This window comes from Periophthalmus magnuspinnatus, chromosome 14 (assembly GCF_009829125.3).
Source record: "Periophthalmus magnuspinnatus isolate fPerMag1 chromosome 14, fPerMag1.2.pri, whole genome shotgun sequence".
Taxonomy (NCBI): domain Eukaryota; kingdom Metazoa; phylum Chordata; class Actinopteri; order Gobiiformes; family Gobiidae; genus Periophthalmus; species Periophthalmus magnuspinnatus.
This window is the reverse complement of record NC_047139.1, coordinates 17694200-17706645: the sequence shown is the minus strand read 5'-3', so window position 1 is coordinate 17706645 and position 12446 is coordinate 17694200. Positions and strand designations below refer to the sequence as shown.

Genomic DNA, 12446 nt, shown 5'->3' with positions numbered 1-12446 from the left:
ATTTTGTAGATTCAAGTAACTGGAGGTGGAGACGCCAAATATCACACCTAGAACTTAATCCACATAAAAGTTTATTTGGTTCAGGTGGATTCTGATTTTAGCTCATAACAATTAAAACACATTTCTGAAGGTGCAAAAACAAACCCAGTTCTTATGGCTCATGTCTCCATAGTGACTAAAAAAGGCACAATATGTAACTTTCTGGAGGTGGCACATCACTCTCAGGTTTCCATCGAAATAGAAAGTTAAAAAACCTACTTTGGAACTTTCCCCTTGGAGATCAATAGATGGAGTTTTGTACAATACTGTGGGAGTAGCATTTCCATGGAAACAAGCAACCAAATAAGAGTCGGGTTTGTGGAGATGCAAGCCCGCTCAGAGTATGTATGTAGGTTTTTCAATGCAATAGACACAACCAAAATAATAATAATTAAAAACAAATGACTAGAATAATTGTTGTGCATGTTTATTTTAATAGTTAGGTAATGTGGCTTTAATCTAAATTCAAATAAGCAGAAGGCAGATTATCTTGTTTGTATGTGCAGTATTCTGTCAGATATTATTAAAATGATTACGCAAAATTACTTTTGCAACCTTGAAAAACAAACTCAGTGGTGATTAGCCAATCACGTGCAGACGAAACGCCATCACATCAGAGTCTCCGTTTTGCACTTCACTCTGTAATAGCGGTGTCACTTTTGTCGTGGTCTTAAATGAAATGACTCGGGGGCACGACTGGCACGGCTAGCACTGTCATTAATACTGCAGCGCCCGGGGAACAGATGCGACCCAATCAAAGACGAGCAAAATAAGACAAGAAATCAAATCACTCAAGTGAAATTAATCTGCTTTTCTTTGGGTGCGACGGTGCTCCGAAAGGGTTTTTTCAGAGCCCCAGTCAATAACAGAAAGAACTGAAAAAATATTCGTCAGAAACAATGTAGTGATGGAGAAAATTACTCTCATTTATACATTGAAAATGAAAAACAAACAAAAGGTTATTGAGTAAAAAATCAAAGGGGGCGAGACGGTATGAACGCACAGAGCAGCTTCAGGCAAAAACAACTCACAAATCCACAACCTTTACATGTACTTCAAGGTGCAGTGTATAAATGTTCAGGTGGAGGGTGCGCCACCTGCTTGTTTCTGTGGAGATGTTAGTACTTAAGCAGGTGACCCTCCAGGTAAAGCTATGAGTTAGATCTGTGGAGAGGCGACACCACTCATAATAAATGCATTTTAAAAAGGTATTTTTGAGATGGAAAATTTTTGGAATTGAAACAAGGCAAAATATATAAGCTAATACCATAATGTGAAACATTCCAGGCATGGCAATAACTTCTCCATCAAGACAAATACAGTAGACCAACTCAGAAAGGTTACCAAGTGCACCTTTAAACAAATCATCAGTGCCCCCTTGTGGCTACAGTTAGCCTTTTGGATCCAGTTTTGCTCTTGTACTGGGCTTGCATCTTAGATTTACACAAAGAAAATGTAGCCATAGCTGCCCTGAGGCAGACTGGCAAAAATGTGATCCAAAAATATAGGGCTGCAACCAATGATTATTTGGTTAAATCGATTAGTCTAGTGATTATTCCTTTGATTAATCAATTTGTTGTTTAAACTGTAAATGCTCTGTGAATTTGTTTCTACATTTGACCCAGATGATGCTAAAGTGAAGTATATTTTCAGACTAAAGAGACTTTTTTTTTTTTTTTTTCCCCCCACCAAAAACACAATTCTAAATGTTTCCTGTTTAAGTCATTGTCACTTATAAAACCTGTTCTTTTGGCTCTGTAAAGTCCAGAAGAAATAATTTCGTTTCTAAATTAGTTGATGATTATCTCAATAATTGATTAGTTGCAATTAATTAATTAACTTCTTTCAGCTGTACAAGAATATAATATTCAAATCACTATTACTTAATAAACTAACTAACCACTAAACCAGGAAATACAACCTTGTCAAAGCCCAGTCCAGCTTCATCTCTGAAGCAGGGCCCGGCCTGGTTAGTTCGACCAATATGAGATTTTTTCATGGCCGTTGCAGATTCTTTAGCAACTAACGGCTGATACGATCTGCTGAAATTTAGGGTCGATATATATTATTTTCTCCAAATTCTGTTATTTAGACATCAGCACATCACTCTTCTTTTATCTCTTCATTGGCTTCCAGTGGCTTTATTTTAGAGCTGATTTTACATTTTTTACTGTTTGTTTTTAAAGCTCTTAAGGGCCTTGCTCCTTCCTATTTGACTGAACTCCTGTCTGTCCACACCTCAAACAGGGAATTTAGGCCAAGCAACCAACGCTTGGTGGAAGTCCCCAGAGCCAGGCTCAAACACTGGGGTGATCGGCCTTTCTCTGTTGCTGGCCTCAGACTTTGGAACAAACGGCCCCACCTGCCCAGAGACTGCACCTGCCCAGAGACTGCACCTGCCAATGTGCTAAAAAGTCCAAATATGAGATCTACTGGTCAGTACTTCGATGGGAGACCCCGGGGAAAACCAGCTTTCACAGTGGGACCACAGTGGCTCTAGTTTTGTGTCTAATTTGAATGTGTCGGTGATGAAGATTTACAGTTTCTTATAAATAAATAAATAACCTCACAATTTGATATGGACTTTAACATAATTAACTGCAAACATGTCCCCATTATCAGGACCCAGACCCAGACCGTGTCCTAGTCCATCTTCATCTCCAGCTCATGTAAGTTCCACCTCATTACGTTTAAGTTATGTCTGTGCATGAATCCAGGTCCATGTCCACTTCCTGATATCACACAGATTAACAAAGACCCAGAGCATTTTGTTCAGGCGTTCTAACCGGAATATTAAACACAAACGAGACAAAGCAGCACACCTGACCCAGTGTCTTACAGTGGGGCACTGGAGGGTCCCAGCACAATCTGCACAAAGCATTTTCACTGTTATTAATATGCAAATGATGCTTCAAAGTCAGAGTTTACGTCCTGAGAATATGATGAAATTATATTAAAAACAATGGAAATTTTACATGTGATTGCATAATGCAATGAAATAAAATAAACACTTGTAATAAAATAATAAGAGGCTGAAAGTTTAGAGGACACTTCTGTATCTGTGAATGTAGAAAACTGCTTTGTTTTGAATGGGAAATTTGAACTGCAGATGGAGCACATTTGAAAGGGGGATCTGCACAGTGATATAGGCTCAGTTTGTTTTTTTATGACACTTTTTTCTTAAGTCCTTTTTTAAGTGGAGCTGAGCAGCAACTACATTGTTTAATAAAAAGGTATGCCGTCTAAACCAGACTTGGAGAGACTTATCCATGCAATTGTCTCCAGTAGGTTAGTTTACTGTAGTGGCCTGCTCAATGGCCTCTACAAATGAGTCTTAAAACAGCTGCAGTACATCCAGAACTATGCTGCTCGGGTCCTGACTAGAACCAGGAAGTACTTCACACATGTGTCCTGTGCTCAGGTCTCTGGCTCCTGTGGCTCATAGAATAGGCTTTAAAGCAGCTCTACTTTTGAACAAGTCTCTCCATGGACCAGCACCAAAGTACATCTCCCACTGACATGGGCAAACTACGGCCTGGGGGCCACACATGACCCTGTGGGCTTAATAATGCGGCCCACCAAACGTGACCAAATTATACTAAAATAGGTAAGGGTAAACCTTGTTCACAGTTTTCCTGCTGTGTTTATTTAACTCAAATTTAATAAATTAATTATTAATTTAATAAATGCATTTGAAAAAAGTGAGCAAATGTATGTCACTTGAATTAATGTTTGTTTAGTGTCTGTGTCGCATGTGTTGTGATGTTAATGTGTAGCAACGGAGCCACTGTTTTTATGTGCAAGACAAATTTCAGATCTCTGATCTGACAATAAAGTATTATCTATCTATCTATAAAAACAATTTGTACAATGAGCCTTACATATTCATGCTTTGCTACATGTTACAGGCCAAATCTCTAATATATAATATATCTCTATATATAATAATTTTAGAACCCACTGTGCCCCGTGTGTCAAAAGGTTTAGCCCCAGTTTAGCCCCGGTTTAGTCCCGGTTTAGTCCTGGTTTAGTTCTGGTTTAGTTCTGGTTTAGTCCTGGTTTAGTCCTGGTTTAGTCCTGGTTTAGTCCTGGTTTAGTCCTGGTTTAGTCCTGGTTTAGTACATGGGGAGTCCGTTTTCTGCAGCTAAAACCTAGAACAGTCTTCCTGAAGATGTGAGATAGGCCTCTACTTTCACAATGTTTAAATCCAGGCTCAAATTAGTTCTATTTAGCTGAGCATACGACTGAAATGGTTTTATTCTGCACTCTTCTCTTTCAATGTTCATTTTATGATGTTTTTTTTTTTTCTTTCTTATTCTGTAAAGCACTTTGAAATACTTTTTGCATGAATTATTCTTTGCAAAGTAAACTTGTCTTGCATAAGTCACATGTTGCACACAAAGGTCAAAAACTATATAAGAGGTGTTTGGCTCCTAAAAACTCTTCATTTAAGCCTAAATACACAGCAGTATGGCCCAGTACTGTTTTGATTTTTATTTGTATCTTGTCATTTATAAATGAAGTCCAAATATAAAAAGGCTCAGTATTGACCTATTGTGTTGTTTTATAATGTCTAGGACTGGAAAGTTCCTCTAACCTTTTGAAGCTGAAAAGCTTTTTTCCTTGCTTGTAATCTGTGTCGGTTCTGTGCCGTCCGCTGCTCCTCTGCTCACTCAGATCCTAACAGAAGCCTGGTAGAGTCCTGGTTTAGTCTTACATTAGTCCTGATCCAGGTCTGGTCCTTCAGTCCTCTTAGTCCTTGTTTAGTCCTACTGCAGTTAAGTCAGTATAACAATTTACATATGACAAGAATATTATGTAATATTTAAGATTTTTGGACAAGGCAGATGCATTTGGAGATTTTAAGATTTATGAATTACAAAACAACACTCCCACTCCTTTTTGAGCTTAAATAGAGCAACAGTGGCTCAGTTGGTCGGTTGTCGTTGTGTCCTTGGGCAAGACACTTAACCCACCTCGCCCCCAGTGGCTGTGTACACTGGTGTATGAATGTGTGTATGAATGTGTGAGTGGTTCCTTGAAGTAAAGCGCTTTGAGCCTTGAAGATGGAAAAGCTCTGTATAAAAATGTGACCGTTTACCAAATAAAAAATAATCCCATGTTAAATACCTTGTTAAAACATTACCTGTATTGGTACTTTTGTTCATTAATTAACTTTAAATAAATAAATGTATAAAAAGCTAAGAGGTTATCAGAAAACTGGAGTAAGGATTAAGCCTAATGCCATTCTTTTGACAAGTTCAATATTGATCTTTGGTTTTTTGATGGGTGTCACATGTGTTTATGGCAGCAGGTGTTGGGCTTGTTTCCTTCTTCATAACAAAGGACCTGACAACTCCTCGACAGCTTCAGTCTCAACGTGAAAAGGTCAAACCATCTCAGCGTTTCCTGTCTGTAACCTTTAGCGATCAGCCCCCGTTTTAGGCCTGATCCAAACCTCCAAACGAACACTCCCGCACCTCAGGCCAAGTCAGGACCTCGCTGACCCCACTGACCACTGCTCCACACAGATGGTAGAGACGCTGTGGTCCCAGAAGAAAACCAATCAAACACTGTCAAGGAAAAAGATGAACTGAGCAATGATATGATGCACTAGACCAGCTGCCAAGTGACCAATTACACTGTCCAGATCCAATGAAAAGGCTGAGTCAAAGGGCAGTGAGAGCGAAGGAGAAAACACAGGGTGTCCGTAAAGTCTCTTTGTAATTTCAAAATGTAATTACAAAGATAAAGACAAAGACAAGATATGTGAATTAGATTTGTTCTATTGTACTCAGTAGTTATAAAGGTTTTTAATTTGCACATTGCATTTTTGTATGTTAGGCATCCTGTCGATTAAAGAAGCATCCTTACGAATGAACCCCTAAGAAATGGCTCCTCCTCAAGAGAAGACACAGTGTGTAACATGGTTTACTGGGACTAAATGGGAGACGCAGACTCAATGACAGTCCCGTCTTGGTGTGCGTCGTGTCACTAATGGTGCCCATACAGAGGTGTATTAAATTAGGTCAAACACTTCGGAAACCACTGAGTACAGCAGAACAAGTCTGATTAAGATGTCTTATCAACTGCCTTTGTAATACATTTCTTAATCTGTAAAGAGACTTTATGGACACACTTTTGTCCTGCACCCAACAGGAAAATGCGACTCATCGGACAGTATAATGTGCAAACGTAAACGACAACCTAAACTTTCAAGTGGCTCCTCCACATTGCCAGGCCTAGAACAGCCTATTCAGACTGTCAAAACAATAATAAATCAGACTTGTATAGTGCTTTTTTAACACTCAAAGAGAGTTCAATGTTGGCCTACCTTAGAGCCACAGCCTCTATAAAGAAGTGGACTAAGTGAATGTGACGTCACCCACAGCGTTCGGCTCCAGTCAAATGAAGATTATCAAGGCTAGCAGTTATAAGGGCCAATTTGGAGCAGAGTTTCATATTTGGAACTCTGACCACGAGTATCAAAGCCACGAAAGAGCCAATCTAGAGTGAGGTGGTTGAAGGTAACACCCCTTACTGCTTGCACTGCTGGTTTAGAAGGAAGTGGGTGCTTTAGCAACTCTGATTTGTTGGTTATTAATGTTCATGTTTTTATTTTGCTATTGTGTCTGTAAATCAAAATACCAGGATCATGTAAAGCGGCTTAATGCGAACATTTTAAGACCAAAATGACAAGCCTGACAGCATCAGTTACAGAGAAAGGGGCCAGAGTTTCCCAATGTAAATGTAAAGTGAATTGTAGCCGATGGAGCCAGAAGTGTGCCCATGAACACTTCCTATTTGGCACGCAGCGGCTAAGAGGGTAGCAATGTCCATTTATATCTATAGTCTATGCTTAGAGCTCATGTTTTGTATGAAAAGATACTAATGGATTGCATTCACAACATTCTGGAGTAATTTCAGATGGAAGGCAAGGGCGTTGTGTCCTTAGGCAAGATACTTCACCCAAGTTGTCTAGTATGAAATGTGTGTGCGTGAATGATAGGTGGTGGTTGGAGGGGCTGATGGTGCAGATTGGCAGCCTTGCTTCTGCCCCAGGACAGCTGTGGCTACAAGCTTACCATCACCAAGTGTGGAAATGAATGAATAATGACTATAGTGTAGTGTTTTGAAAAGCGCATTATTTGTTTGACAGAAGCCAAAATTTTTTTTATGGTTTTGAGGAAGAAAAGGTTCACCTGCTGCTGACAGAAGTTCATATAGATAGGCCCAGTAAAGCCCATCCCACAGAAACCAGGTCTGCATTTTTTATGGACAGTTTAGAATGTGTTAATGTCATGCAAACCCAACTTAGGCTAAAATGTTCATCAAATTGATGGTTTTGAGATTCTATAATGTGAAGATTTTTTGCCAGATTTTCTTGTTGATGACACTGTACTACATGAAATAACCAAAAGGTAAATTCACAAATGCTGAACCTGATCCTTTGGCACTTTAATACTTTTACTTAAGAATATTTTTGCTTCGGTATCTGTACTTTTACTCAAGTAACAAAACTGAGTACTTCTTCCAACACTGATTTTTATTAATCTAACCCAACTTAGACAGTCTTATTTACCTTTGCTACCCAACAAAACTTTACAAAATAAAATAAAAAATACATGAATTAATGAATAAATAAAATATTTCAAACTAAAAGAGTAAATCCAGTCCGTGTTTTGTCCCCGCCCATCTCCTCCGCTCTGACGTCACTCTGCGTGGCTCCTACCTTAGCAACCGGAGCAAGATGGCGGCGTCCAGTAACACAGAGCATTCTCCTGAGATAACGGCGCCCCTAAAGACACCCAAAACAGAGATGCCATCGCCCGAGTCGGAGGATTTGAGTGACGGTAACCTGTACCAGTCCACCCCCTCCACCCCCAACCGCTTCTCGCCTCTGAACGTGGGCTCGTGCAGCGCGGGGCGGATGGCGGCCTCATCCTCCGCCAACAGCTTCACCGCCTGCAGAGGGATGTCCTGGACCCCGTCCGAGACAAACGCCCTGATCGCGGTGTGGGGCAACGAGAGGCTGGCGGAGGCGAGGATGCAGCAGCTGGAGGTGGCGGGCACAGTTTTTTCCGGGAAGGCTCCGGGTCCGGCCATGTACGAGCGCGTGTCCAGGGCTTTGGCCGACCTGGGCTACGAGAGGACCCCCTCACAGTGCCGCGAGCGCATGAAGGTGAGCACTGGAGCCTTCATCTTTAGTGTTACACAGCTCCGTCTGTCACGCTACTGTCACCTAAATACTTTCCTCTGCTGATGGCAGAGCGTGTACTTAATAGTAACAAATACAACAGCCCACTGATGTGCCCGGTGCAGGCCTGTTAGCCCACTCCACAGAGGGTAATCTGCTAAACTGTGTGATTATGGGTTTATTACATGTGAAGAAAACAGAGCTTAAAGTGCTGCTGCTCAAATGAGGGCTGCCATGTTCTCTCCGTGTTTACACTGGACTCAGTGACAGCTACTGGAAGAAACTATGAAAAAAGTGAAGTTTAAGTCTGTGGTATTTTTCTGCAATTCCAAACATTAGCTCTACATAGTGAGATGATTTCACATGTTTCTGTGATGCTCTGAACAAAATATTCAGTCCAAAAATGAAGTTATACCCCCCCCCCCCCCCCCCCCAGACCCTGCGGCGCTGCTACAGCCGGGTGAAGGAGCACGGCATCGGGAAGAGGAAGAGCAGCTACACCCTGGAGCAGCTGGAGAAGGTGTTTGGACAAGGGGGCTGGGACGCTCAGAGCTGTGCCCCTGTCCTCATCAACAGCAGCGGTCTGTACCAGGAGATGGAGTCTGACAGCAGCACACTGGAGGATTTCTCCCAAGAGGAGTGGTGTAACCACGTATTGGACTCGGCCTTCCAGGAGGGGGACATGGACACTGGTCAGTACTGGCACCGGCACCATTTGATAGACAGATTATGGGTCAATGAAATGATTGTGTTTTGTTTTGTAACAGAGGAGATCCAGGTGCCTAAAAACAGGCTTTTCCAGCTTCAGTCAGCGTTGTCAGAGCAAACGCAGTGAGTGTGAAACAGTTTACCATTTCTCATGATTTTTATAATTTAACTTTTTTTTACACTCATAAACTTTAATTTCAGACTGTATGAATATTCATTTAAGTTTGAATGTTTCATTTGTCATAATGTTGAGTTTCTGTGCTCCTCAGAAAAAGGGAGACGATGCAGACTGTGATGCGTATCCTGGAGGCGGTACCGCTGAAGTGGGAGCACTTCCACACCTGGACCGAATTCTCACGGCTGCACCTGTCCAACAAACTGGCCATCTTTGGAGTGGGATATAACACTCGCTGGAAGGAGGACGTGCGCTACCACTACGCTGAGATCAGCTCCCAGGTGCCTCTGGGTAAAAGGCTGCGTGAATACTTCAACCCAGAGAAGCCAGAGGGACGTGTGATTATGACAAAGGTCCAGAAGATGAACTGGAAGAACGTGTACTACAAGTTCTTAGACATTACAATCAGTGAGGCGCGCTGCCTGGAGCTGCACATGGATGTGGACTGGGTCCCCATTTCCCTGTCCAGAACCGCGGGCTGTGGTAAGGGCACCTCCCACTACCTCCTGCCTGGGGACATCCCAAAGACTTATGGGCTCTATGCCATTGGCTATGAGCCGATGCCCTCCTGCACTGACACTGCTCAGAGCTCCTCACAGAGTGGTGAGCCAGACTTACCTCATCCAGAAAACGGAGCTCACAAACACACTGACAGGACAGGAGCCCATGTCACATACTGTTACCTGGGCATCGCTGAAGAACGCCCTCTACAGCAGAGTCTGTTTCAGCACTTTCAGGGCTCTGGCAGGAACACGTCCCACGGGGAGCCGGCCGCTGTCACACGCTTTCTACAGGAGAACTGTAGCGCTGCATCCACCCTGAACAATGGAGGGAGCCCTGTTCAACAGTTTGCCATTTATATCAAGTTTGTGGAGGTGGAGCTGGACTTCCTATCTGCGGGGTCTCTGCTGGAGTGCCTGGAGACAGCTGTGGGTTATCCTTTAGAGTTCAACAAAGAGCCACTGTAACTGACGTCGTCGTCAGGGTTAAAGCTGTGAGCTCAGAGTCCTCTGGGTTTGGCACAAGTTCAAAAGGAGGTGCAAAAATCATACATTTGTCTTTTCTTGATTCTGTTTAACTCCAGAGCCTAAAACAACTTCACTATGGTATAAAAACATGTTTCTGCAGCTGTAAAACATCCGAAAACACTTAAGATGCACTCGAGCTTGGAGCTTTACCAGGCCCGATAATGAGAACTTGTCAGGGAGGGAGTGATTGTGAAGGTGACGACTGCAGCAGGCACCTGTCTACCTCAGTAGGATGTAGCAAAAGAGGCCGCAGGGGGGACCACGATGTGTATGTATAAAACACTGCCTTCACTTTAATGTTGAGGGATTGACCTGAAGCATTGGAGCTTTTGTTATGTTTTGCTTTATTTTGCACAATTGGACCAGCTCTAGAGATGATCTGAGATATTGGAGTTACTTCTGCCCGTTTTTGTTTCTGTCCGTGTACTTTGTGTTGGAGGTCTATTTATTTAGTTTTACTAAATGAGTGGTTTTCATAACACAGTCTGAAAATTTATTTGAACAAAATCTTTTGAATCTCCATAGTATTAGTGTGACCTCTGCTGCTCGTGGCAGAGCCGCTTCGGTGCCATGGTCTAGATGGTCTTTGACTTTGCATAGCCCCGTGTCATATCTGGATCATCTCTAGCTGCTCATGGATGTTTTTAGTTTTATAAATTTAGTTTTCAGGCTGAAAGATGCCACAGTTAAACTTGATTGCAGATGCTGAGTCTGGGTGATATTGTCTGTTACCTGCTGAGGTGAAATCACTGTTGTATAAAACAATCTTTGTCAAGATTCCTGAGGTTATGTGCAATGTGCCAGTCGGATGGTAAATGGTCACATTTTTATAAAGGGCCACCTTCAAGGCTCAAAGCAATGAAGGAAACTGAATGAGACTGTATATGAAATCTGTTATATATCTAATATATATTTAAGAATATCGTTGTTCTTGAGCATTCCAGCTTTCTGCAAAGTTGCTGTTTTTGTTTAATTATAAAGTATAATATATTTTCTACATTTTGTTTGACACAATGTCTGTCTGTGATTGTTTTGAGGTCACTGTCTCGTTGTTTCTGTTTAAATTGAATAAACAGGGCGCTCACTGTTCTGAGGTGTTTTTTCACAGAGGTTTCTGTTTTAAAAATGTCACTCTACTGCTCCTTTAAAAGCAGTCTTATATTTAGTGAGTTTCACTGCAGATGTGCCAAGTCTCATCAGACCAATACATGAAATGTATTCACATATTAGTGTGTGTTTTAATTATATATTGAGTTAAATAAATAAATGATTATTATTTTAGCATACTCTTAAAATGCTCACGTCACATATTCACCTCACTCAAACTGTAGACAGGACACAGTTCAGACACAGTCCAGACTCTGTCCAGCAGATGGAGCCATTCAACAATTTTAGAAACGTCATCCAGCAGTAGGACCTCTACTGTTTTGTTATAGTGGAACTTTTATATAATGTATTTTACCTATTATAGTGTAAAATGTAGGTTATATAAAGCGAATAATAAGATGCTGCCAACAAAAGATTTCTAAACTTCACACAGTTAAATCCATAGAAAATGGGGCAGTGTTACAATAATGTTTTAATCTTATAGATCCACACAGGTCTATGTAGATGTGTGACCCAGCCATGACGTGTACGTAATCTGATCAACAGCAGATTATCACATGCTCTTAACACAAAGCTTTTTCTGGACTAAACATAAAGAAGACATAAATATTCCATACACCCTAATGTTCTTCACAATATAACATAAAAATAATACAACGATCGCATTGGAGCGCTTCATTTATGGTAAAATAGCTTTACTAGTTTAACTCCAGGGCTCCTATATGTTGATTTTATTACCAGCGTATCCAATAAATGCATTCAAGGGAAAGCCCCACGAGTGTACCATTTTTATGTTTATTACTTCGTTGTTTAATGTTCCTTCTGTTTGCACTCAATTCTTCACTGACAGCTTGCAGCGAATCTACCCGGCCCACCCCTGGGGTTGTTGGGTCTGCTTACTGTTAGCTTTTTGAGTGTCGAATAATGGTACAACATCGCCCCCCTCAGTTTATTTCACCCCCATCGAATAAAAACAAAATCGTGTTGACAGCCTCTTCCCAACGCTGTATGTTTCATCTTGAGGGCCAGATGCAATTTAACAACAGCACAACCAAATCTGGCCCCGCAAGGAGTGGACCTTAAGAACACTACAGAGGTTACAACAATGCAAGCTTGTTTTAATGGAGATGTTATTGCCAAGAATTTTCCATAATATAGCATTAAACCAATCCATCTCCATGATCACAAGCAG

The 12446-nt window shown here is 41.5% G+C and overlaps 1 protein-coding gene across 1 annotated transcript; it reads left to right on the top strand.

The window, feature by feature from the left end:
* The first annotated feature begins 7776 nt into the window (after positions 1-7776).
* Positions 7777-11236, top strand: LOC117381483 (myb/SANT-like DNA-binding domain-containing protein 2). The gene is made up of 4 exons (XM_033978461.2): positions 7777-8221; positions 8673-8928; positions 9004-9067; positions 9214-11236. The coding sequence occupies exons 1-4, from the start codon at positions 7790-7792 to the stop codon at positions 10085-10087; spliced, it is 1626 nt and encodes a 541-aa protein (XP_033834352.1). The 5' UTR covers positions 7777-7789; the 3' UTR covers positions 10088-11236.
* Positions 11237-12446: the final 1210 nt, after the last annotated feature.